We start from the raw sequence: 25,000 nt of genomic DNA on the forward strand, positions 1-25,000 counted from the left end.
TAGTTTTTGAGCAGATGTAGAACTTGTTAAACCCATTGACTCCTGAACCACATCTCATTGACAAGTGAAATTGCCTGGCGTTAGACAGAGTAAAATCTACAGATGTAATTCAGTCTCACTCCCACAGGGTTCATGCTGGATTTTGTATACAAAATTCCAGGAGCATTCAAGGAGTTTTCAAGAACCTGAAATTGAGTTTTTATAAGGAGATGTCTATGCCATACATTGTGTTTCAGTGTTTTCTTTGCTGAAAAAAGCCAACATAAATATTCTTTCCCACATCCTGAAAGTGAAGTGCACGCACTGGCATTTTAATTTTTGGATCAACCTTTCCCCAATAGTCAATTTGTGATCTTCATTTTCTCTTGGCATAATGCAAATTTCTCTACAACTTTCACCTTGGCAAAAATTCAAGGAGTTTTCAAGCAGTTTCCCACAAAATCCTTTTTTTCACGGGCTTTTCAAGCACCCTTGAAGTCCAAAATTAAATTCCAGGGCTTTTCAAGCACTTCAAGGAGTAGCACAAACCCTGCTCCCAGGAGCCCATGGTTAAAGGAGACATAAAAGAGTTCTATTATACACTCTCAATTTGTTATAAAAAAAGGAAAGGGGGCACTTATTGATAGTAATATCCCATTTCCGAGTTGCTGCATGCCTCAGTTTAAAAGCGAGTCCTAGCCTGGTGCACAACCATTCAAATGAAAATGAGTTGCATGTTCTTATGCAAATCAAACTCGATCATTTCCCTTACAATAGTTGAGCACCAAGACTCACCTCGAAACTGAGACAAACAGCAACTCGGAAATGGCCCATTAACATTCTTTTCTTTTAATAAGATGCAAAAAAAAGTCCTTTGAGACTTATCATCTCCTTTGTGAATTCTCCACCTTACAGGGTTTAAAGTTATCTTGCGAGAATATAAGGTCACCTGTTGTTGGATTCTGGGATTTTCATGTAAATGATTGCTTGCCAGTTGCCAGTTGAAGTTACTCAGCATATGACTTGTTTGACTTGAGATTTGACATTATGAATTCATAATTTTATTTATTGATCATTATCACTAAAAATATAGTAATAATAACTAATAATAACAATAATGATAATAACGATAATAGTAATAATGATGATAACAATGTTCAAGGCATTTCAACCTTATTCCACGAGACTAAAGACTTGAGGACGGTGCCTACTATTGTTACTGCGCACATGTTCTGCGCATCTCCAGAGACTCGGATTTCCTATCTCCGATGCTTACTAATACAGGGATATTTTTGCGTGGTTTAAAACTATCTGGAGAAAGCAGATGTTAGTAAGTACTCTTGGTATTCAGAAAGAAAATTGGGGGTTAGAATTATCTTTGAAAAATGCGTGGTTACCCCCTATATTCATTTTAGATATAAATAACACTTGTTAAGATCTACATTTCCTGCATAATCACACACCTGGGCAAAAATATCTGTAATGAGTAGTCACTGTCCTTAAGGCATTTTAAAATAGTCTGAGAAGGATTTCCATCGCTACAAAAATGGCAGGGGTCAATCTTACTCCAGGTAATTTTCAGTCAGTATCACAGGTGCCTTCCAGTGTGAAACTGTAACACACCGGTCAACAACAATGTTATTATTTATGCTCATCATCACAACCCTCATCATTATCATTATTAACCCTCACCTCCAGGCATAAAAATACAGTCCCCCTTGTTCATTGTCACTTTAGAGTAATGTACATCCTTAATTTTAGGAAACATGTCCAGGTCAACAGAATCTGGATCAATCTCTGAATATCCTCCCCACTCAAATTTTGAATCTTCTGACATGTAAACTAGATGTGTTTGATCAGGATGTATCAGGAGCCAATCTTTGGTTCCATTAAATATACAGTGTATGTTGTTGTAAGGATCTTGGTGCAGCTTGGTTTGACCTCCACTAGCTGATAAAAACAAGTGGACCTCTTGGATGCCTTCAACAAATGATCCGCATCTAAAAAGGTTCCGGGACATCAGTATGAATGGGATAATCAACCCCCAAAAAGCACATTAAAATAAGAACTTCAAGTTAATTTTAAAAGGGTATATCCCAATATTTTCAGTTGGTGGTAGGTTCAAATTAATGGCGAATGTCAACTTCATGCTAGGTTGACGCAGAGGTGAGCGGGCTCACCTTCCACCAAATGTTATAACGCATTTTATTCCCTCACCTGTAACAAAATGGGTCAGGTTTCTTGGTTTTCTAATCTGAGAGGCTTTTGTCAGCTGGGTACTCCAGTTTAATATCTTGTCATCAAAAGCTGACATTACACACCAAACCTATTATACTACATCTTTTTGTTTAACGGGAATGGACTCTGATGGAAACAACTTGGACAAATCACCCACATGCTCTATAATCACCTTAAACAGGGAGGTATTGCTACATCTCTTTCCATTGGCTGTGGAATTTGAGATATCACATAAACATCAACATTCTGATAGTTCTGTAAGAAATGTCGCACTGAATCTCGGCCAAGAATACCATCTTCACCAGCAGGCACCCGGTCATTGCTTTCAGCGCGTGATTCAACTCTCAAGGTCAGATTTCCATATTCTGTTACAAGATATTCTTCAGTCCACAGTTTATATGCCCTAGATAAAAATATTTTGTTTAGGATCACAATATGATTGCAACAAAGTAACTCTGAGTCAGTACTGATCAGATGACAGCATTCTAATTAATATTTTTATCCCAAATTGGACTCTGAAAAGTCCCACTTAAATTACTATGGCAACCACATGCCTATTTTGTTGAGTTGAACCCATTCCCCCTTAAAGCGACCCCCATTTATGCGCCTGACGTTAGACAGAGTGAAATCTATAAGTATCACTCTTAGGAGGCAAGCGTTAAAGCCAAAACAAAAATTGTGTATGTTGTAGTGGTTGCAATGTTTGATAAAAATGGCATAAAAAATCTATAACAAAATGTATAAAGCAATGATTAAGCACAAACAAGAGTACTTAACCCATTGACTCGCAGGGGTTCCTCATTGACGAGTAAAATCGCCTGGTGTTAGACAGAGTAAAATACTACATACATGTAAGTCTGGCCGGTTTCGGCCACTTTGGATGTCAATGGGTTAGTGATTAATTAAACTGAATAGAAAAATTTTGTCATTGCTGAACACATTGTATGTAGTACAGTGTGTACAGGAATTGATCAAGAATAATTAATTTTTGTCGAGTGTATTATAAACAAAAATCACATGATCCTACGGTACAGTTTTAAAAGTTCTCAAATTAGACTTCAACAAATTTTGCAAACTTTCAAAACATCAGTCCAACATATCTATTCTCATTGTACTCAAGATCATGCGATTTCCTCTAAATTGTAATTAACTTTGCCAGGAGGATGATTTAAGAGCCCTTCCCTGATAAAAGATAACTACAGTAACTGTATTTTCTCAGCTATATAATTTATAAAAGATGCATAACTACATATTTTCTCAGTTATATATACCGGTAGATGCACTTGGTTATGAGACACACTCTAAACTTTCAGTTTTGATTGTATAAAATTCAACAAACTAGAAAGTTTGGCAAAGCACTTCATCTCCTCAATTGCCATTAATTTTAACAGCCGGTTTTTGACTTCACGCTTAAACAGGGTTCTATTTTTGATACGAAGTTTCATTGAACTTAACTGAACAATTTATTTAAACATGGAGTATCACAGGACGAAATGCCAAGAATCCGCAGACTGAAAGGTTGCGGAAACACGTGACAACGTTGCGGAAACACCACGGTTAACACGTGTTTCCGGTAGCGGATACCTGTCGTTTATTCATGTTTCCGTGGCTGCGGTTACGACGGAACCGGACCACTTTTTCTGTACGTTTCCGTCAGTTTTCCTTTGAAGGAAACGCATGTTTCCGCTAGCGTATTTTCATGATAACGCTTGCGGATATACGAAGTAATGCTACGGAAACGAGTTTGTTCATGTTTCCGTCAACGTAATCGAACCTTGAATATTCGCGTTAAAACGCGTTTCCGCGTCGGAAACCTTAAATTTGATTTGATTTGTCAGTTCAAATTGCTCATTTTCACTTTTTTAGTGCGTTCACAAGTTTGTTTTGCATCCGGAAGATGCTTATATTTTCAATTACAACCTCTCCCTTGGGGTTATCGGGTTCAGACGCCGCTCCACCTATGTGCCGAACCTAACTGAGTTAAGTCCGCCTTTGGCGCGACATCTGATTCAGACGGCGCACTGTGTGTCGAGCCTAATCTTCATTTCACGAGGGAGAAAGGCCTGGATCCGTTACCATATTTTCACACCATAATTCAACTTTCAACATGGTGGTTGTGAGGAGAGGAGAGGATAGCTCTGATTTAATAATTTAAAAAAAAAAAATTTGCAATTTAACTAGTGAGTAGCACTCACTCAAATTTCTCATTTTCGCTTTTTCAGTTAGTGTCTCTTTTTTTGTGTGTGTTAGTTTCTTGTTTTAATTCCAGGTTCTTTTGATATTATTCTGCATTGCTTTGTGAACAGCACCTCTTGCAGTACTATACTTTTAGTTCTGGTGAATGCTGTAAGTCTAGGGAACTACGCGTTGCTCTGCCCTTCTCTGCGCGATCTTACTTTTTTGTCTGCTTTACTGCATGGGAAAAATTAGGGAGTCCCGCTCGACTACTGATGGTCTACACTAAATCAAAACGAAATACTGTATTTCCACTATAAGTCTAAATTTATTCTCAATAATGACCACAGATAATAACAAACACACACATAATGTGACATAACTTGTTCGAAGTCAAGAAAAAACGATCACATTAACATGAATTCTTTCCTATAAAAATATACAGAAAACAGCTTTACAAATATTGGCTGGTGCTAAAAGAAACTTTTAAAATACAACCTAAAACGGTTCAGCTAACGTCATCAATCAGTACGAATTGCCCAGTTCGGGCCACCATTTGGGTGGGGGCGAGTTGACACTTCGTCACCTCGCCTAACAAGGGCAGTGGTTCTTCGTTGTCTCTCGCTCAGACCTTTCAAGTGTTCTTCATCAAGTTTAGCCTTAATGTTCCTCAGCTGACTTCTTTCCCACGGTAGCTTTTTTATTTTTGTTGGCTTTGGGCCATTTGCGGTTGTCGTTTCTCCTTCGCTGTCCTCTGAAGACATGTAATTCAGTGCCTGCGGAGAACAAAGAATCTCCCTCGCCTTTGCTTTGTCGGCGTCCGAAAGGACCGTCGTCGACCTTTCCAGGGTTAGGAGGCGTCTTGAAAGTTTCTAAATGAATAACCAAAAAGGAGAAAAATCATCAGGAACGTGCTTCCATGGCCTTCTGACTGAAATCCTGCCATAACTAGCTTTCATGTATGCACTGGCTAATACCATTCAGTGTTAGAAGCTGGATCAATCAATAAAAATCTGCCGAGAGCTTTTTATTTTACAGGCAGTTACAGTTATAGGGCCGACTACTGTTGTTGGAATTTATCGACTAAAAGGCAGCATAGCAAAGTGGTCTTCCCTGCGAGAGAAACTGAGGGATGCATTTCTTTACCACGGTGGTTGATAATTTCATCCGACACAGCACAACCGAGTACTATAATATAGTTTTAGAAACTATTTCGATTCCGTTCAGATCCATTTGTTTGTTGAGAGACGCTTGAATTTACAATGTAGTTAACACATGCATAATTGTAAAAGCCAAATGACCAAAAATTGGTTACAGAGAGATGAGACTGCTAGACATTGAAAAATTAAACAGCCGCGTAATCGCCGTCTTATAAAATTGAGCAATTATTGGATGAAATTTTTGTGATATCCGGAAAAATCAAAAATCAAGGTCGAGGTAAGAGTAACCGAGACCTTGATTTTTCCGGATATCACAAAAACCGAATCTAATCGAACTTTATTACCCATCAGTTTTAAAGAAAATAACGGAAAATCGAAGCTTAATTGTCTCTGAAAAATGCTTGATCACCCCCAATTTTCGATACAAAAAGAAGTTGCTAAGTCCTGCTTTCTCTGCATACTTATAAACTGCGCACAAATATCCCGTCATTGGTAGGCTCCACCCATAGGGAACCTGAGTATCTCGAGAAACAAAACGTATGCGCAGTAACAAAAATAGTCATCACTTATAATCTTAAGCTTTAGGTAACTGGTTATAAACTTACCCTCTTCAGGCGATTGTTCTTCTTTGCTTGCCTCCGATGTGCCTCGAATTTAGAATTTGTAACTCTAGTTCTGTCGTCCCTTGTTGACCGCCAATGTTGTTGAACAGAAGCTAAAATGAGACGATAACACGAAATGATTGATCGAAATTTAAAAAATCAAGTTTTACGATCTGTCGTGGGTAAAATTGGTAAATACTTTGGCTCTGCCAGGCTTGAAATTTCACCAGAACTCAAAATAATCTCAAGGGCTTTTCTTTGATGACCGTCTACCTAAACTCAGTTTTATCTGCCTCTTTTATTAGCATCCGCTGTGACTTTTGCTTTTTGTTTTTAAAGTTCCAACAATGACCGGCAGCAAATTTGTGCTTACAATATGCATTCCACCGCCTGATTAAACATATAAATGCCATGAGAATAAAAGACAGAATTCTACACTGATCTTTAAACATACATCTATTCTCGTATAACTAATGCCACGTACATCTAAATGTTGGGACTTCGAAAGTAGAATGACAAACAATGCATATAAAAAGTTCAGGAAACTTACCCCAGATAACTGACTTCTCCCACTTTTTCTTGCCATAAACTGACCGGACTTCGCTCACAATTTTCTTGGACATAACCTGATTTGCTGGACTGTCGAAACTACAGTAGATAAAAACAAAAAAAAGTTGTTCATGGAATTTGAAATTATCAAGACTTAAAACAATGATTATTAATCCACGTTCTATATTGTAGCAAACGGGACAGGATTGACGCTCAGTTTTTCCTGCCCCCTAGCACACTTAGGTTTATTGATATTTTCGCCGGATCATTTTGATAATAGTTTGCCCCTTGGTAATTCTAGTTGAATCGATGTTTGTATAAAATTACTAATGGTCTATTTTACTCTTCGAGTTCCCGGAAAATTTGTTATAGAGAAGTATGTCTGCTGTGGTACAGCGTGATATCTCACACTGCTATTCAACCCAGGCTCTCTCTTCTCTGGAGAAGAGAGAGCCTGGGAACGAGGTTGACTGCTATTAATGTAGTGGCGGATCTGTGCCTTGCTTCACAATGCAATAGAAGATTTTAAAAACAATCATAATAAAGACTGATCAATCACTATGTTTTACCTGGTGTTAAAATCAAACGCAATCACGTTTTCCTCATCCTCTTCTTGTCGTCGATTTTGTTCAAGTTCCTTGCAAACTTTCCTAACGGCATTCTTGTATGTTTTACAAGAACAAAAACAAAATCAAAAGAAAGAACGTTAAAATCTTCGACTTAACAATTGATAATTTCACGAATATGCAGTGAAGGACTGCCCCATAATGAAGTCAGTTTTTTTTCGCTCGTCCCCAACTACCGAGAGCCTGGAATAGGCTATTCGCTCTTAAGCGTGAAAGTTTCAGCTAAAAGCCAATGTCATTAAGCAGTCGATAGATCACATCCGGCCCAGTTCAGACGCCGAACTTTACATGAGCTGAACCTAATACCTTGAATTAAGTACATGAAAAGTTCGGCGTCTGAATCAGTTAACAACGGCTATTTGAATTTGGAACGGCTCAGCCGTTCTTCCTGTCTGGCTCAGCCGGGAATTTCGCCTTTGGAACGGCTTTGATTTAGACTTTTCATGTGCTGAACCTAATACATAAATTATAATAACTTGGCCTGAAAGCCGCTAACATTTCGATTTGTTTTGGTTCAAACTGAATTAAGTTCGGGAAATTAAGTTTGACGTCTCAATCAGCTGGCGTACTTTTGTTAATTTGGGCCTGTCCAAATTCGAATTAAGTTCGGCTCATGAAAAGTTCGGCGTCTGAACTTGTTAGACACCCACACCGTAGTTTGCTTGGCTACGAAAACTATTCGAAGAATTTGGTTACACGGACGGGCTTCCATTGGTATTACGGACGGACTAATACCTACAACGGTGATAACATTGGTGGCTACGCCTCTTCGAGGCCGGTGCACGTGGTTAAAACCAACCATGTATGGAAAAGCACGCGCAAGGCGCGCTTAATTCAAATGTAGCAAAGAAAGAGATACAGTCCTCGTGAAATAATAGTAGATTATACATTTCCAGTTCAAGATATTTCTATAAGGGCAAGTTATCTCTTCTTATCATTTTTTTTCTGTGTCACATTTATTCAAATTAACTCCAGACGCATATGTCCTGCTATGCATCCCTGATCACTTTTCTCACCTCCGAGTAGCTCGAGATACAAACAAAGTGCTTACGAGTCAGCTCGATCGAAGGTTGTTTCGATCGAAGGTCGTTTCGATCGAAGACAAGAGTCAGTTCGATCAAAGATTGTAACTATTGCTTGAGTGCATCGAGTTATTAGGGACCTTAAGCAGGCACGTTTCTGAGACGCGAATGGCAACCGGAAGAGAACATTTCGCGTGCCAGGACAGTGGTGTCTCCAAGATTTCTATACTAATCATCTCTAATGGAGAAAAAGATACTTAGCATGTAAATGTGGTTGTGTGAAGACAAGTTAAGAGGGAAAACAGCTCTCTTCCGGTTGCCGTCCGTGTCTCAAAAACACGCGTGCTTAAGCTCCCTATTTTGTTTCCGATCACGAACGCCGACAACGAAAGACCGACAACAAAAGGGATCATCAATTGAAAACCGCGGCTAAGACTCGAGGCTCCGCGTCGCGCATATTACAACGCGCAATCAATACACAACACAAGAACTTTTATTATTTATATTTATACGCTTGCAAAACTGTAGTTTTATCATCATTTACTCTTCAATCGAACTGACTCTTGTCTTCGATCGAACTGACCTTTGGCTTCGATCGAAACTACCGGTTACCAATTCATGTAAATGTTTGCAGTGTGTTTGTTGACTTCTTCCTTGGAGTGCGATTTTCAAAACAGTAATTATTTGACTTTGTAATCACTTAAATTTAGATGTCAGATGGCCGGTAAACGAATCTAAGAGCACATTCTAAGAGCACGAATCTAAGAGCATGACACACTAGTGTCAATCACAATACACGATCATTCGTTTCTCGAATACATTTTCCATCATCGTCGGTTTAGAGTAAAAAAGGAACAACAACTTACCGAGCACTCGGGATCGCTCTCTTTAGGTCGCTGGAAGAGTTTTCTCTTCGCTGATGATTTAAGATTTGCCATCTCGTTCCTCAGCTGCTGGTTTTCTTTTCGAATTTCCGAAACTTCGACAAGAAGTTTTCTCACAAGATCATCATTTGGAGCAGCTCTTGGGGTTTCCTGGTCGAGCATTCTGGTCTCCTGAATTTCAGCATTCGGTGATATCGACAGCGTCCCTTCACAAACAACGCTCAGACTAAATCGTCAAATTTCCCGCTTCTCCTCGAGATACGACGCTGCTGCTTGTCACGCTGCTTTACTTGTTGTCAATGACAACAAGGCATTGAGAGCCCGCAATATCATGCGCAAAGTAGCATTTGTGAACGTCTGCGCACATCACGACACATGAAAACTTTTGTCCTTGCTTCACCAGCGGGTTATCGCTGTATTTTTGGCGTTTTTTCAGCTTGTGTTGTCTTGATCGCTAGTTAGTTGTGTTTAAGGGAAGAAGGAATGAAGAGGAAAGGTTTGCATAACGATTCAAATCGTAAGAAGAGGCGTCAAAGGTGTAGGCAACGGTGTGGTCATTGTCAACAGTTTCTCAGCAAATCACAGTTTCATGAACATCGTAGACTCTACTTCAATTCAAGTCTTAACCAGTGGAAAACAGTAGAAGATGCGAGCAAATCATCTGTGCCTGAAGATGTTCTAGGATCCAGCTCAAGTGAAAGCGAAGGTGATCACATACGTAATATTAAATACAGTAAAAACTCGCCAGTTTTCAAGGTCAAAATTCTGGGTTTTAATTGTGCTGGAGAAACTTCTGACAAAAAGTTAAGCTTATTGTGTAGTTGTTTTTGGATTTTCACTAGAAATATGTTTCCCATAAAGCTTAAGTGCAGTATGGACGATTTTACATTAAAATATATTATAAAATAGAAGATAGAAAGGTACTGATGTTCTTCTTGGACATTGAAAAGAAAAATATAGATTTGAGAGTTGGATTACTTGGTCAAAGACATAAATATTGCTACTTGAGCAGAGTTTCATGCTTCTTGTGAAGCAATCCTCAGACAACTGCCAAAAATAACGGATATGGAACATATACACAATTTGACAATAGTCAGCACAATGCCCTCTGGTGTGAAAATTGTTGAGATGTGATTGGTCGAGTTAAGCAAGCACAGTTTTCAGGAATTTCTTAGAATGTCAGTGTTCTCCCCAGGTATTTCAGGCCAGGCGGGCCGCCTGGCTTGATTCGTTGAAAAACCGTTGCCGCCTGGCTTAAAGCAAGTGACCTTACGTAGTTTGACATCTAAAACTGGGATCCTGTCCATAATTGAAAAAAAGAAAAATACTCAATAAAGATACTGAAGCATTGTCTAGTGTTTTCTCATTGTGTTTTCTCGCAATTAATAAGGTTTCAGCTCATTTACCCTTCCATGAAAGGTGATGAAACTTGTCATCGGCTCGTTGCGTTGAATGGCAGCCGTCTTTCAGTTTGCCGTAAATTCAAGAGCACTTTACGGATATTACATGGAATACTAAACTCAATTCCCACGTGCGTGGAAGGTTGTCAAAAAATGGCGGCTTCAACGAACTCAGGATCCTCTGAACAGAAACGAAAAGCTAGTCAAAGCAAATTAGGTTCTTTTTTCACCCTGGAAAAGAGATATAAGAGTGTAAGTAATTTGGATGAAGAAGTCCAGCCACTGGAAACAACACAAGGTCCGTCAACATCCACAGATTCCAAACACCGAAACTCAGGGTTTGATCCAACGTGGCTGAAGGACTTCCCTTGGCTCCTTAAGACCAACGAAGATGCAGACCTGACAGCCCCTGATAAAGGAAAATCTGGAAACAAATGAAAAAACATCTGGAGATTCTATAAAAAAAAGTGAGATTCTATTTTTTTCCCGATCAAGATTAAACAAACTCCTTTTCCATCGAGGAAATCACAGCTGGGTACAAAAAAGTAAGAACAGTGTTCTTCTTTATTAGTTTTTCAATTTATGGCACAAGCATTCCTCGTTAATTTCCCATTTTTATTCTGATTCAACAACTTAAATAATTTCAGAATGATTTTTCCCAAATCCCGTGAGATTGAGGAGCCTTGTTGTGAGACCGTGAGAAATGACTAAAAATCGTGAGACTCACCGCAGAACCATGAGAGCTGGCAGGTCTGGAAGATGATAATACTAAATAGTAGTAGTGGTATGTTGTGCAGAAAACACAATCAAAGGGCCCAAAGAGTAAGGCAAGGATGTGCTGTTTGGGTGGATGTTCCATGTTTTTATATTTTATGTTTTCCTAGACAGCATGACAATTCGCTCTTGCTATTTTTGTAAATCTTTATTTTGTATAGTAGATTAAGCTTCCGACAGAATGCCCCTGGCCTTCCCAAAATCCTGGGGAGAACACTGAATGTGTACAGGTCAATACTAGCTCATTTCTATTGTTTAGTGTTGACATTTCAGGTTTGCAAATTGTTAAATTACATTTTTTTGTTGACATTTTTTATTGGGTTTTTCCTCTTTGACGTTTCGCCATTTGATGTCATACTTAATGTTCTTATCCTTAAGATTCCATATGTAAAAATGTTGAATGTGCAGGAAATTGTGCAGGATTGCACAATGTTATGACCACTAAAAAAGGTCCTTGTTGAGCTATGAGAATGCTTTGCTTAGATCAGTGATAAAATTAAAAATTAATGCTTCATATCGATCATCCGACCACAAGTTTTTGCAACACCTTGAACAAAACTTTCGCTCACTTCTTCCAGAGTTGTAGTAACATACATTCAAGCTTTATGATTTGAGTGATAAATTTTGTGACCAAAATTATTTAATTTTAATTTAGATGAAACTATAGATTCATCCTCTCAGTCAGCTGTACAGGACGTTCCTGGAAGTGATTCAGGTTTGTGTTTATTTGGAAAATGATATGATTGTACATGTATTAATTAAAGAGAAAGAGAAAGAGAGTTTTCGGGTTATGCTGTAATAGGAACATGGGAATTATTTTCATGGCTTCATTTAGACACACAGGGTATCTGACAGCATGTGAGAAAGAAATAAAATTGTGTGGCATTTGGGGGCAAATTGTACATGTAACTGACTGAATGAAATTACAACCATGAACAATTGTGGCATTGAGGTAAATGAGTGTAAAATGTAAGATTTAAAGGTTGAGAAATGTTCCTGTCCTTGTGCATAATTGGCAAACCCCTGAATTTAAGTAGTTAGATTTTTGGCTAGCCACTAGGTTTGCAAATGAGTTTCCTTGTGTCTATTTTAACTTCCAGTGAACATTTTGGCCACCATACAATCATGTAAGGTACTTTAACAATGAAGTACCTCAGACATGATGAACATAATTATTATTTTCTTTTTCTTACACATCTTAGATGACTATACAGTGGATCTGAATCTTACAGTGCTTATTGTCAGGTACAATTGATTTATTTACTTTCCAGTACCCAGTATCATTTTTATGGGAACTTGAATCATATGAACTAGAATTTTTTCAAAACATGGCTTACTTTTTTCTTAGGGCTTTTCATATATATATTTTTTGCAATCACAGGGACCAGATGCAGTTGACTCTAGTGAGAGTTCTGAGTCTGAAACTAGCTGTTCTGAAGATCAGAGTACAGATTATTTGGACTCTGAATCAAGTGATGCAGAGGATTACCTACCGTCGGAAGAAGTGGAATTGCCCCAGCCTTCTGTGCATCGTACAAATCAGCAGTGTATACAAGTAATTTTGACCTGGCTGGTGTATTTTATATTAGTTTGGCAATACAAGAACTACATAAGCAACAATGCAATCGAACAGCTGTTGAAATTTGTCCAGCAGTTATTATTTTGTATTGGTCAACTGATTAAAGACCACACAGATTTGTGTTTAGTTCTTGGAACCAATCTTCCAACAAGTCTCTACTCTGCAAGACGGTTTCTGAAAATTGATCGCGACAATTTTCTACAGTATGTGGTTTGCCCAAAGTGCACAAAACTGTACCATATGGATGAAATTGTTGTCAATGATGGACTTCGGAATTTTGCAAAGACCTGTAACAATGTGCCCTTCCCTCGAGCAAGGCGACCAAAAACTTGTGGTGCACAGCTTGCCCAGAAGGTTTTGAGAAATGGGAACACCAAATTTTATGCCTTGAAGACTTACTGTTATAAGAGTATCATTGATTCCCTGGAGACTTTACTGAAGCGCCCTGGACTAGAAGAGCAGTGTGAAAAGTGGAAAACAAGAAAAATAGATGATGACTTGTATGCTGATGTTTACGACGGGAAAGTCTGGAAACAGTTTGGCAATTGGAAAGGCAACAAACCTTTCCTTAACCTTCCTCGATCGTTTGGTCGCATGATGAATGTGGACTGGTTTAAACCTTTCGAACGTCGAAATGACTTTTCTGTCGGGGTTATTTACATGGTTTTGATGAATCTTCCAAGAAGTATCCGGTTTAAGAAAGAAAATGTTATCCTAGTTGGCATCATTCCTGCCCTCAAACAGGAGCCAAAATCTCTGAACCATTTTCTTGAGCCTGCTGTTGATGAACTAAATGCATTGTGGAAAGGAGTTAAGGTAAATACCTATAAAAGTCCATCTACTGCAGTAGAAATTCAGGCAGCAGTGTTGTGCTTTGCTTCAGATATTCCAGCAGCACGGAAATTGTGTGGATTTCTGGGGCATAGTGCAAGGCGAGGCTGCTCTCATTGCAACAAGGAATTTCCAGGTGGCTTTGGAGAGCAGAAGAACTATGGTGGTTTTGATGACCGGGATGAATGGCCAAAGAGATCTTCCCAGCAACACCGAAGAGATGCATACCGAGTGAAGAACTGTAAGTCTGGGAATGCAGCCGAGAAACTCGCAAGCCAGCTAGGAGTCAGATACACTGTTTTGTTTGAACTCCCATATTATACCAGTATTGAGATGTGCGTGATTGACCCAATGCATAACTTGTTTCTTGGAACAGCGAAGAGGGTCTTTTCTAAATGGATTGAGGAGGAAATAATCACAAAAGCAGGTTTGGAGAAACTTCAAGAAAGGATAGAGGACATTTCCTCATTATCAGATATTGGAAGACTTCCCGGAAACATTAAATCAAATTACGGTGGGTACACTGCTGCTCAATGGAAGAATTTTGTCCTTCTGTTCTCAATGTATGCTCTGAAGGATGTACTCCCAAATCAACATCTGCATTACTGGCAATCTTTTGTTTTAGCTTGCCGTCTTCTTTGCAAGCCCTGCATTACAAAAACAGACCTGATGGTTTCAGATTGTAAACTAATGCATTTCCTCAAAGAGTATGAAAAGATTAATGGTGAATTAGCTATAACACCAAATATGCATCTTCACTTGCACCTTAAAGAGTGTGTAGAGAACTATGGTAGTATTTATGGATTCTGGCTTTTTAGCTTTGAACGTTACAATGGTATTTTGGGCTCTTACCACACCAACAATAAGACTATAGAAGTACAAATCATGCGTAAGTTTATGACGTCTGGAATTCTGGCCAATATGCAGTATAATCTCCCAGAAGATTACAAAGACTTTTTTCTCTTGAACTGCAAATCACAAATTGACTCCAGAGGGACTTTTGGAGAGACACTTGTAAAGTCCCAGCTTATGATGGCCTCATGTGGTCCCTTGCATGGAAAGGAATCTGTATGGGCAGACTTGACATCTGTTCGTTTCGATAGCTCTTACAAACTGGCAAGTCTTGACCGAGATGAACTGAATACACTGCGTTCTGTGTATGTCACGATGTATCCAAAAGTTGCAGAGGCATCATTGGCTCTTGCTACCATGTACAAGAAATACAAGTCTTTGTCAGTGGGTGGTGAAAGGTATGGTTCCACAGCTGGCTCTAGACTTTGTCCCTATGCTCGCATTATTGCATCATGGTGTGGTGACAACGGAGTCATTAACCTTGGGATTATGCGACCTGGAATTGTTCGTTATTTTATGGTTCACAGTGTGGAAATCAAGGGAAAGCAGAATATTCACACTTTTGCAGTTGTGAACTGGTTAAAGTCCTCAGAACAGGACCTTGGCTTTGGAAATCCTCTCTCTGTCTGGCTTCCAGACAACATTGAGCATGGTGGACCAGCGGTTTTTTTGCCTGTTCAGAGGATTCATTCCAAGTTCTTATTTGTTGATAAGCTTTATTCTGGACAGAGATATTTAATTTGTTCTCCTATTTGTAGGAGAATATTGCTTTAAAGGGGCAGTGTCACAAGGATTTTGCTGTTTTGGGTCAATTCTGTGCTAAAATCATTACACTGAGGCTTTACTCGTAAACAAAATGCTTCTGTAAAGCTACGATGAAGATATCAAATGAATTTTATCTGGGAGAGCTAGCCATAATAAATTTCTTGAGGATTTTTTGAAGACATAGCATCAAAACTTGCCATCCGTAACGACAGGCGAAAAGACACCTTCTAGTTGCCAAATAGTGTGACACTGCCCCTTTAAGTTAGTTAGGGGGCACCAGCAGCCACCTATTTTGTCAAGCCATAGCTTCTGTTCTCCTCTTCCATTTGCAGTTGATTTAGTTAGTATTTACATGTACATTTACATGTAAGATAAATTTAGTAAAGGCACATGTGGTTACTTAAAATAGGTTGCTGCTTGTGGAGTTCAATAAATCCTGCCTATTTTATTTTAGTTTTTTTTTTGTATTTGTATAGGTGCAGGTGTATAAATGGTTTACATTACTAGTGATGTTTCAACCATTACTAGCTTAAGATGAGCGATGGATTTGGACTATTTTGAAATATTTTGAAAGGTTTTCTTTTTTGTCAAATGCCCCACAGAAACCAAGGAGGTATCTGTTTTTAGTGTTAGGCTCAGATTTGTGGAACACAATGATGACATTTAATTTATTTACATTGATGACTAGCTTTCCTATACACATATTTGGGCTTTTGATTTTACCAACAAACTTAAAGTGCCCCTAACCCCGAAATATTTTTGTAGCTAAAATGAATCTTTGCACCTGTTCGAGACGCATTGCGGCCACGTTTTCCTTTTTCTAGCAAATCCTGCCAATTTATAGGCTTCGAAAGTTGCGAAAATCCAAGGATCTTTTGTTCACGGCCGGGTGAGAAGGGGGGTGGGTCTGTTCCTGTTTTGTAGTCGGAGACTGATTTGCGTTGCGTGAGCTCTTGGTAAGCATGCATGCAAAGTAGATTGTGACGTCAAATCAGGAATAGACCCACTCCCCTTCTGACTCGGTCGTGAACAAAAGATGCTTGGGTTTTCGCAACTTTCGAACCCTATAAAATGGCAGGATTTGTTAGAAAAATGAAAAACTGGCCGCAATGCATTTCGAACAGGTGCAAAGATTCATTTTAGCGAAAAAATATTTTGGGGTTATGGGCACTTTAAAATTAAAGCTCCTACCAAATTCTTCTAAATAACAGAAAATTCATCACTGTTACTTGAACTGGACTACATGTATGTCTGGCAAAAATGACCATCAGTTGAATGTTTTACTTGACAATAAACATAAACCAGTCATGCACAAACGATTGGTCGAGAATTGACACTTTTCGCTAAAGTACCTTTTATGCTTTAAGTACTACATGTATATTGTGACATTTCACTTTTAGCTCTTGATTGATGTGTGTTGCCCGGGTTATTATTGAGAATCATTATAATAAATTTACTGTTAGAACACAATGCAGAACCCATGCCTTGCTTTAGTCTTCCTTGTTTTGTATATTTCCAAACAACTTAAGTTTTAAAAAATAAGTTTTTTGTTGAAGTGATCAAAAAAAGAAACTGTTTAAGGGATTGGAGTTGTCCTCTTTAATAAAGACTGTGCAATGACCCACGATTCAACCATTACAAATGATCCAAGTAGCTAAATAATCTGTACTAGTACAATTAGCCAATAATTAGTCCATCTAGCTTGAATAATGAGTGAACATGGCTAAAATAAACTGGCTTGAATGGTCCAGCCGGCTGAATTGATCCAACTGGCTAGAATGATCTAATTGGCTAGAATAATCCAACTGGCTGTCTATTTTGGACCAACCAGATCAAATGATACAACTGTCTCATTTGGCTCAATTGGATCTAATGACACAACTGTCTCATTTGGCCTAATTGGATCTTGTGACACAACTGTCTCAGTTGGCTCAACTTGATCAAATCATACTGTCTCATTTGCCCTAACTAGCTCAAATCACAAAAATGTCTCATTTGGCCTAACCGGCTCAATTTACACAACTACCTACTGTCTCATTTTGGCGCAAATCACACAACTGTCTCATTTTGCTCAACTGGATTAAATGACAAAATGTGCCATTTGGCCCAACCTGCTCAAATCACGCAACTGTGTCATTTGGCCTAACCAACTCAAACCACATGCACACGTACATGTACAGCTGTCTTATTTGGCCCAACCAGCTCGGATCACACGAATGTCTCATTTGGTATAACCACCTCAAATTAACACAAATGTCTCATTTGGCCCAGACTCCTCATACCACATTATATTTGTCATTTTACGAAGTGTGAGGTGAGGTACTTCCTGCGGCTGCAGCTGTAGTTCGTCCCTACTGGTTAAAAGGTTAAGATCAATTATTGTTAAAAGAACCATCTCCCGTTTGTGTTTTGCCAGAGATGTAGAAAACAACTGCAAATCCGTTTGCAGAAACATGACCGAAACGAACAACGGCGGAAATCTGCAGGCTTAAAAATGACGGAAACGTGATTTGGCATTTCCGTTCCGGAAACGTGACGGAATCACGTAGACTTGAATTTTCACGTTTCCACAAGACGTAAACATAACGGAAACATGGAGTTGCATGTTTCCGCCACGTTTCAGAAATACGGAAACATGTGATTTCGTCCTGTGTATTCAGCAGAGCTGGTGGGGATGCTATTCCCGGGGGGTGGGGGGAACTCGCATATGGAACAGACGGGGATGCTCATCGGAAATTTGGAATTTAACCCCTAAAGGAGACCATCTGGGTGTGGCTCAAGCTTTTTGTGACCCCTCAAGGAGACCAATCTGGGGTGGCTTAAGGAAATTTTGACCCCTAAAAGAGACCGCTTAAAAACGCACAAATACGACATGCAATGAGTTTTAATGATATAAAGACATAATCATAATCCCTCTGGGATGCTATTCCACACTCTTACACCTATTCTAGCAAAAGAGAACAATAGTTGGTTAGTTCTGGAGGCTTTAACATATAGATTACCCGCTGCTGAGTCAATAAATCAATGAGTCAATAAATCGCTGCTGATTCAATAAATCAATAAGTCAATAGGGCCGTTTATACAAGAGAAAATAAGCCGCGGCTAACTTTGGCCGCGGCTTACGTAAGCCGCGAAAGGAACTATTTATACGAGTATAAACTCCCCGGCAAGGATAAGCCGCGGCTTGAGAAAGCCGTGAATGTAGATTTTGTACCATTTATACGGGGTGTTCGCGGCTTATGTAAGCCGTGGCCAGAGTTAGCCGCGGCTTATTTTCTCTCGTATAAACGGCCCTAATGAGACTCACAGTCAATATAGCAATAATTTATTCATTAGGCCTAAGCCCTCGTTTCAGTGATTAGGCCTAAGCACTCTCTGAATTTTTAGCTTTCATTTTATGGTTTGGTTAACTGCACTAACTCATTGACTCATAAATAGTGTACACTCGCTGCTGAGAATCTTGTGAAATGACGATGAACCTGCTCGGAGTGGGTAAAGAGCATAGAAATATTCAAAGGGAAACGGTGATTGTTAATATAAATGTCATGCATCATAGAGGAAACCAAATGATAATAGAGCATTGTTACTGGTAGGATTCTGGAGTGAACGAATAGTGGGGCACTATGAGCTTTGCTATCCGCAAACGTTTCTGTAAAATGAGAACCTTATGTAGATGAATGTTAGCACCTTGGCCCCAGGCAATGAGACCATAGGAAATGTAGGGTTCAAATTAAGGAGCGCTCGGTAGATGTTAAGCAGGGTGGCAAATGGGACAAGGTGTCTTAATCTTGCGATCATACCAATTCCCTTCCTAACAAACTTTGCTACAAGTCACCTGGAATGTTTTGCGGCCCCTCTGAACACAACAGGTCGGTTTCTTGATACGTATTTTTCCCAAAACTGTGTTGGATGTGGCACGGTGTGCAGTTCATCTGTCACGATATCAGGGTCTCTGTGCCAGCCGAATGGTTTCATATGCCCAACATGACACTCGGTTAAACAAACAGACCAATAGATGGATATCAAGTAACGGATGAGTATTCCAGTTATCGTGTTTCCTCCTAACATCTCAGCATTTCACCTGTTTTCGGTCTCTGGAAGCCCATTGCTACGATACCATCACCCGTACTTTGGGTATCCTCTGGCGCTAGAACCCAGTTTTTTAGCAGTCCCAAGATCACCCAGGGCCTGCTCATAGATCTGGAGGCAAATTTACATTATCAACTCCGTTGATAAAACCAAAATTTTTGTATCGGCTACTTCCCCACCGACGCAGCACCACAGTTTCTTTAGAAACTACCCCCTTCACTCATCTAAGGAGAGTTTGGTAAACATTTTTCATATCAGTTGTCAAAGAATCCACCGCGTTGCGAATGCCGGCCTCCATAAGCTCAATTCACCCTTCGCTCACCCCCAAAAATAAGCACGCATAGCGATATTATAAGGACCCTAAGAGCAAACTTCCCCTCAAAAGCATTCGATAAACTAAACGCTCCATGAGCGTAAACTGGGTTGCCTGTGGTACGTGTTGTACGAGTTGGGTGGTATTGAACTACAGCGTTCCAGTAATTTTTTTTAAGTGGGGGTGGGGGGAGGAGGGTGATGTAGACCGTTTGTGGGGTCACCCACACGCCATGTCAGCAATGGCCCTGTGGCTCACACGTTCACGCGTTGAATTATTTTGTAATGTCGTGTCCTGTTTTGAGGTCTTTTACTTTTTTAAGCTTTGGTAATAAATTCAGTTCAAAGAGGCAAAACCCGCTCTTGAGTGAAACTCACTCCTTTCAGCTTCTTTAAAGGGGCCATGCCACTCAAAATGATATAATCCATCCATGATTGGGGTTTACTTTGATGGATGTCAAACCACTAAGAAACATACCTCAGTTTGACACTTCAAAAGAAACAATTGCCACAATTCGAGTCGACTTTGACTTTAAAACGCCGATAGGTATTTTTGCGCGGTGTGCGCATATGCCGAAAAAGCACAGAGACTTTTACAAGTATTATTGAATCCAAAAAGAAAAGAGAGGGAGCGGGAAGAGATGTTCAAAATCGAGTGCGTTACAAAGCTGACTGTCGTAATGCACACCGCTGGCGCTAAAACAAGAGCAAGTAAGTCACAATTGGATTAACTTTCGTCCCGACCTCGTGACGACAGGTATTTTCAAGTCATCTACCAAGATGAGCATAATGTTGTAGTTTGTTTATTAATACCAATTGCAGCCCAAAGGCTGGATTACAGGTACAGCGCAACACCCTAATTAACAATACTATATGCATAACGAAACGTTTCAAAATCTTTAAACCTATTAGTATTAACAATAACCTTATGCCTTAGATTGTATTTTGATTCATTATTAACCAACAACCCTTCACATATGGGAAGCAGTGTGTTACCCGATTTAACGCTTTTCATGAATTTGACGCACGACTCAGCCCTACGAGCTTCCAACAGCGCAAGGCCAGACTGACACAGCGCTTCCTGGTACGACACTCCAGGCAAAATAATTGCCAATGCACACTTTTGCATTCTTTCTAGAGCGCAGCATAGAATTGCGGGTAAATTTGAAAATATAGGTGACGCGTATTCTACAACAGAACTAATGACTGCGCAATATATGTTTACCATGTCTGGCACACTAACACCTGATCGCCTAAGAGCCCTTAGTATATATAACCTTTTGTTGATGAAACTGTTGCATCCACAGCACCAGTGAAGTCGTCTCTCTGGCCTTTCTGTGGACGAATTCCAGGACCTACCGATACAATTTGAGCAAGTTTTGAAAGCTAAAATCTTTAATCGATTCTGTATTTTTCCGGTAGGACTGGGTGGCTCCACACTCATAAGAAAATCTATGAAATGAGAATCGGGGGTCGTCCCTTGTCATGGAACAGCCGAATTACCCAGAATTCCTTTTGGGCATGAAGGAGGCAAGCGGAGACTGGTCCTCATCAAATGAGGAAATAGTAAGGAGAAGATTTCTAGGCGGATACTAAGGAGTAGCCAAGGTGCGTGTTGTTAACGTAGACTTTTTATCATAGGAAATTCGGCCTGGCCTTTGATAATTTCTTGTCAAAGAAACGGTATAATGTAAATAAGAGAGTAATGAGATTTATATTTGCGATTACCTGTCCTCTTACGTACCACTTAAGTCAAACTCTACATCTCTATGCAAAAAGCGCATTCAAAATTTCCTCATGTTATTGTATAAAAGTAGTTAAAGAAGAAAAGGCTTGTCCTGCATATATGAAAATACGTTTTCTCTCCCGTTCTCTTCTTATGCATGATCTTCGTGGAAATTACATTCTGTCCCTAAATAAACCTGGAACAACCAGTTATGGTCTTAGCTCTTTTTCTTACGTATTAGCTAAGTACGTTGCGAAATGCGCTACCTGATTTTTCCCGTACCACTGAGTTTACTGGTTTTAAACTAATCCAGGGCCGGATTTTGTACAGCGGCTTTTCGTTTTGATTAATATATCTTTAAATATTATTTAATATTTAGTTATGTATCTGTATATATTATGTATGTTAGCTGTAATGTCTCGAAGATATTATTCTGAAAGTCGAGATGAAAAAAAGTTTTATGCATGCATGTATGTTACCTTCGGCAGGGCGCATGCGTGCACTTTGTAATCTGCGACTCCAGTGCTTACCATATGACAGATAAAATGACTTTTCTCTTGAATATATAAGCCATCGAAATCTTACGTTAAATTGTAATGACAAGGGCGGTTTGGAGCTGTGAGTAGGCGTGGGATTTGTCTCATATGGTTTAGGGGCCGACATAACTCTCCCTCAATGCCGTACCGGGAGGCGAGGTCGGTAGCAGAAAGCAGCGAAGGGCCAACTGCGTCCAGAAGCGATCTTACGGACCGAAATCCCGGGATGACTCGTTTGGTACGACGCTCCAGCGCCACGTCTGGAGGTGCTGCATATTTTTCTCGCCTCGTCTTCAAACATTCCGTCAGCGCATGCGTGCGTAAATGTTCAGCCTCTCCGATACCTACAATACTAGACATATTTAGTTGGAACACTTAGCGAATGGTCAGAATCATCGTGTTACAAGATCGTAGCTTATACCACATCCCCCTTCCCCCAATTCAATGTTGTGTGAGAATTTTTCGGGCGACTACTAGTAGTTGTGGAAATCAACATTGGAGGAAGGGGGAAACGGGGATGGGTGTTCCAACAAATGTGACGAGTATTGTAGTTCTGGTCATTGCTGTCTAAGGTCTTCCCAAACAGAAGGATGACCGAGGATACCTTGTGTGAGCAAACTCATATGTTAATGAAATGACGTCATCGAAGATTTCCTTATCACTATTCGCTATTTTCTCCATCCCATAGTGCAATACGTTTTGGGGGTTCTTTACATAAAAACAATACAAGTTATTTAGTCTTGAGACCCTACCATGCTTCAGTGAACTGGATGTCCATTGCTTTAATGAAAATAACCCCCGCTCCCCCCCCCCCCCCCCAAAAAAAAAGAACTGTGTTATGAGATTGGTGAAAATAACAGACCATCGAGCCTGTAAGACAAAATCATTTAATATTTTATTCGGAATAAGACGCAGTCGAAGTAATTTACAAAAATGCCTATTGCAGCAGGCTGTTCAGTTCACATACGACTTAAATTGCGGAGTATAAAATTTGCACTTAATAAAAGCATTTAGAACAATTCCGTGCTATACAGATGACGTCAGTAGTGTGTGTCCAATAGAAGCACAGCCATCGGTCACATGGTTAAGCTAGAATCATTCTACGGTAGATGAAACAAACTTGATGGAGTGTCGTCTAGGTGAGCTGGGTCAAATTATGCATAGCTTTTACAACCGGCCAGTTTCGAATCTGAAAAGCTCATCTATCTAAAACGCTTTGAAAAAGCTATCCCGGAGAAAAACCTGCCATTTTCACTTTAAATTCCACCTAACCTCAAAACATTTTCTTTAGCAAAAGCTAAGTATCAAACATATATTTCAATTTACTTATCTAGATTTAACTTTTTAATGTGCCTCATAAGGTAAGTAAGAAAACGATGCTAGCAATCATTTGTCCTACAGCCGAGGCAGTAAGAGGCATGGGCCTAGTCCTTCGATGACGTCATAAACTACTTTGCATTGTAGTTTTGAAAGAAGTTAGTTTTTGACGTCACTGAAGGGATAGACCCATACCTCTCACTAGCTCGGTCATGGGATAAATGAATGCCAGCTTTGTCACTCTGTCGTAACTCACTAGGCCTATTAGAAGTAAAATCGAGAGAAGCAAAGGTAAAACGTATGTTAGACATTTAACTTTTTTCAAAAAATACTTCGAGGTTAGGTCCACTTTAAAATGGTATCTTAAACCAATCACGAGAGTAACTGAAAGAGCTGGGTCATGACTCGTACTGGCATGTGCAAGACAATTTGCCCACTTGCAGATCATTTTCTTTGTTAACTCATAGGTATTAGCCTTTTAGTCCTTGAGATGTCACTTTGTGTTTTTGTTCCACCAGGAGCAACCTTAGTTGGAACCACACATGACCTACGGTTTGCTATTTTCTTTTTGAAGTTCTTCGTCTGTTCTCCATATACAAATCAAGAACAACTCAAATAAACAGGTAACGAGGTGTGACCTTTCTTTATCCAGCTGTAAAAATATGAAGAATTGCCGAAGACAAGCCTCTATTGCACACACACACTGACACACCAATGCTGATGGCTGTTACTACAGTCATAAATAACACCTTGTTGATTCTTCTTCGTTCATTCTGTCACTTTGTCCGCAGGATTTTGCAGTTAACTATAGTAACAGCTATAACTAAACAAAACTATATAAAGTCTCAAGAGTACGACAACTTTAAGCGGAGAATGTTAACAATTCTCGTTGTATTGTCCTCTTAATTTTTTCTATCCTTGTCTCCTTAAGGCAAGGGGAAAATTGTTCCTCAGCATCCATCCTCTCTCCTTACGACAGTAAAATTGTCAATAAAATTATACTTTCATATACTTTACTCGTAGCTTCTTAACCTATCGTTTCCCTTAAAATTTAAGGTCACATTATTCGTGAGTTTCATTTGTTTTCACATCCAAGGTCGGGCCAAGGTTGAAGAGGTTTTCAGTCGGATGTTAAAATACCTACAAATGACCAATCACAGATGACGTAGAGAGAACAGTCGCATCGTGGCCATGAACTGAGTGCGAAAAAACCAAAGTGCATACCACGCCAAGTTCTCAATTTCTTCTCCGATTGGCCAAAAAAGTTATCTGAATTTCGCAAGCCAATCAAATAACGTGGAAGAGCACTGCTAAAAAAAGGCTATCTGCGCATGGACACTCGATTGAAAACCACTTTAAAGCATAACTGTTTATTGATAGATTCTTAAGCACGAAAAAGACAATGTTTTTATCAATGAACTTTGATTTTTTTAGTTTTATACTAGACGAAACGCGTCAGTAAAAGAACGCGAATTTTCATTTCCACCGCAGGGTGGGACTGCACCGAGCATGGAATGGAAGTTAGCCTTCATCCCACGCTCGTTCCCGACTCCCGTCTCAGGCCCAGGCTCTCCGTCTTGTTGA

At 39.6% G+C, this 25,000-nt stretch overlaps 3 protein-coding genes across 4 annotated transcripts in view; 1 reads left to right on the forward strand and 2 right to left on the reverse strand.

Moving 5' to 3' along the window:
- Nucleotides 1–19,586, reverse strand: part of LOC138059140 (bifunctional peptidase and (3S)-lysyl hydroxylase Jmjd7-like) — a 29,471-nt gene extending 9,885 nt beyond the window's left edge. For both annotated transcript variants that reach the window (XM_068904672.1, XM_068904671.1), the window contains exons 1-3: nucleotides 19,272–19,586; nucleotides 2,390–2,620; nucleotides 1,672–1,979 (exon numbers count right to left, since the gene is read on the reverse strand). In XM_068904672.1, the coding sequence (XP_068760773.1) occupies nucleotides 1,672–1,979; nucleotides 2,390–2,620; nucleotides 19,272–19,504 (772 nt within the window). In that variant the 5' untranslated portion in view covers nucleotides 19,505–19,586. The remainder of the gene's footprint in view (nucleotides 1–1,671; nucleotides 1,980–2,389; nucleotides 2,621–19,271) is intronic.
- On the forward strand, nucleotides 12,341–15,578 carry LOC138059654 (uncharacterized). Its single transcript, XM_068905267.1, has 2 exons — nucleotides 12,341–12,361; nucleotides 12,791–15,578. The coding sequence occupies exons 1-2, from the start codon at nucleotides 12,341–12,343 to the stop codon at nucleotides 15,443–15,445; spliced, it is 2,676 nt and encodes an 891-aa protein (XP_068761368.1). The 3' UTR covers nucleotides 15,446–15,578.
- Nucleotides 19,587–22,989: 3,403 nt separating the features above from the next.
- The window catches only part of LOC138060034 (potassium voltage-gated channel subfamily A member 7-like), a 12,681-nt gene continuing 10,670 nt past the window's right edge, over nucleotides 22,990–25,000 (reverse strand). The window contains exon 2 of the mRNA XM_068905714.1: nucleotides 22,990–25,000. This exon is cut by the window's right edge and continues 3,007 nt beyond it. The gene's annotated coding sequence lies outside the window, so the exon portion shown is untranslated.

Source organism: Montipora capricornis, chromosome 8 (assembly GCF_036669925.1).
Source record: "Montipora capricornis isolate CH-2021 chromosome 8, ASM3666992v2, whole genome shotgun sequence".
NCBI lineage: Eukaryota > Metazoa > Cnidaria > Anthozoa > Scleractinia > Acroporidae > Montipora > Montipora capricornis.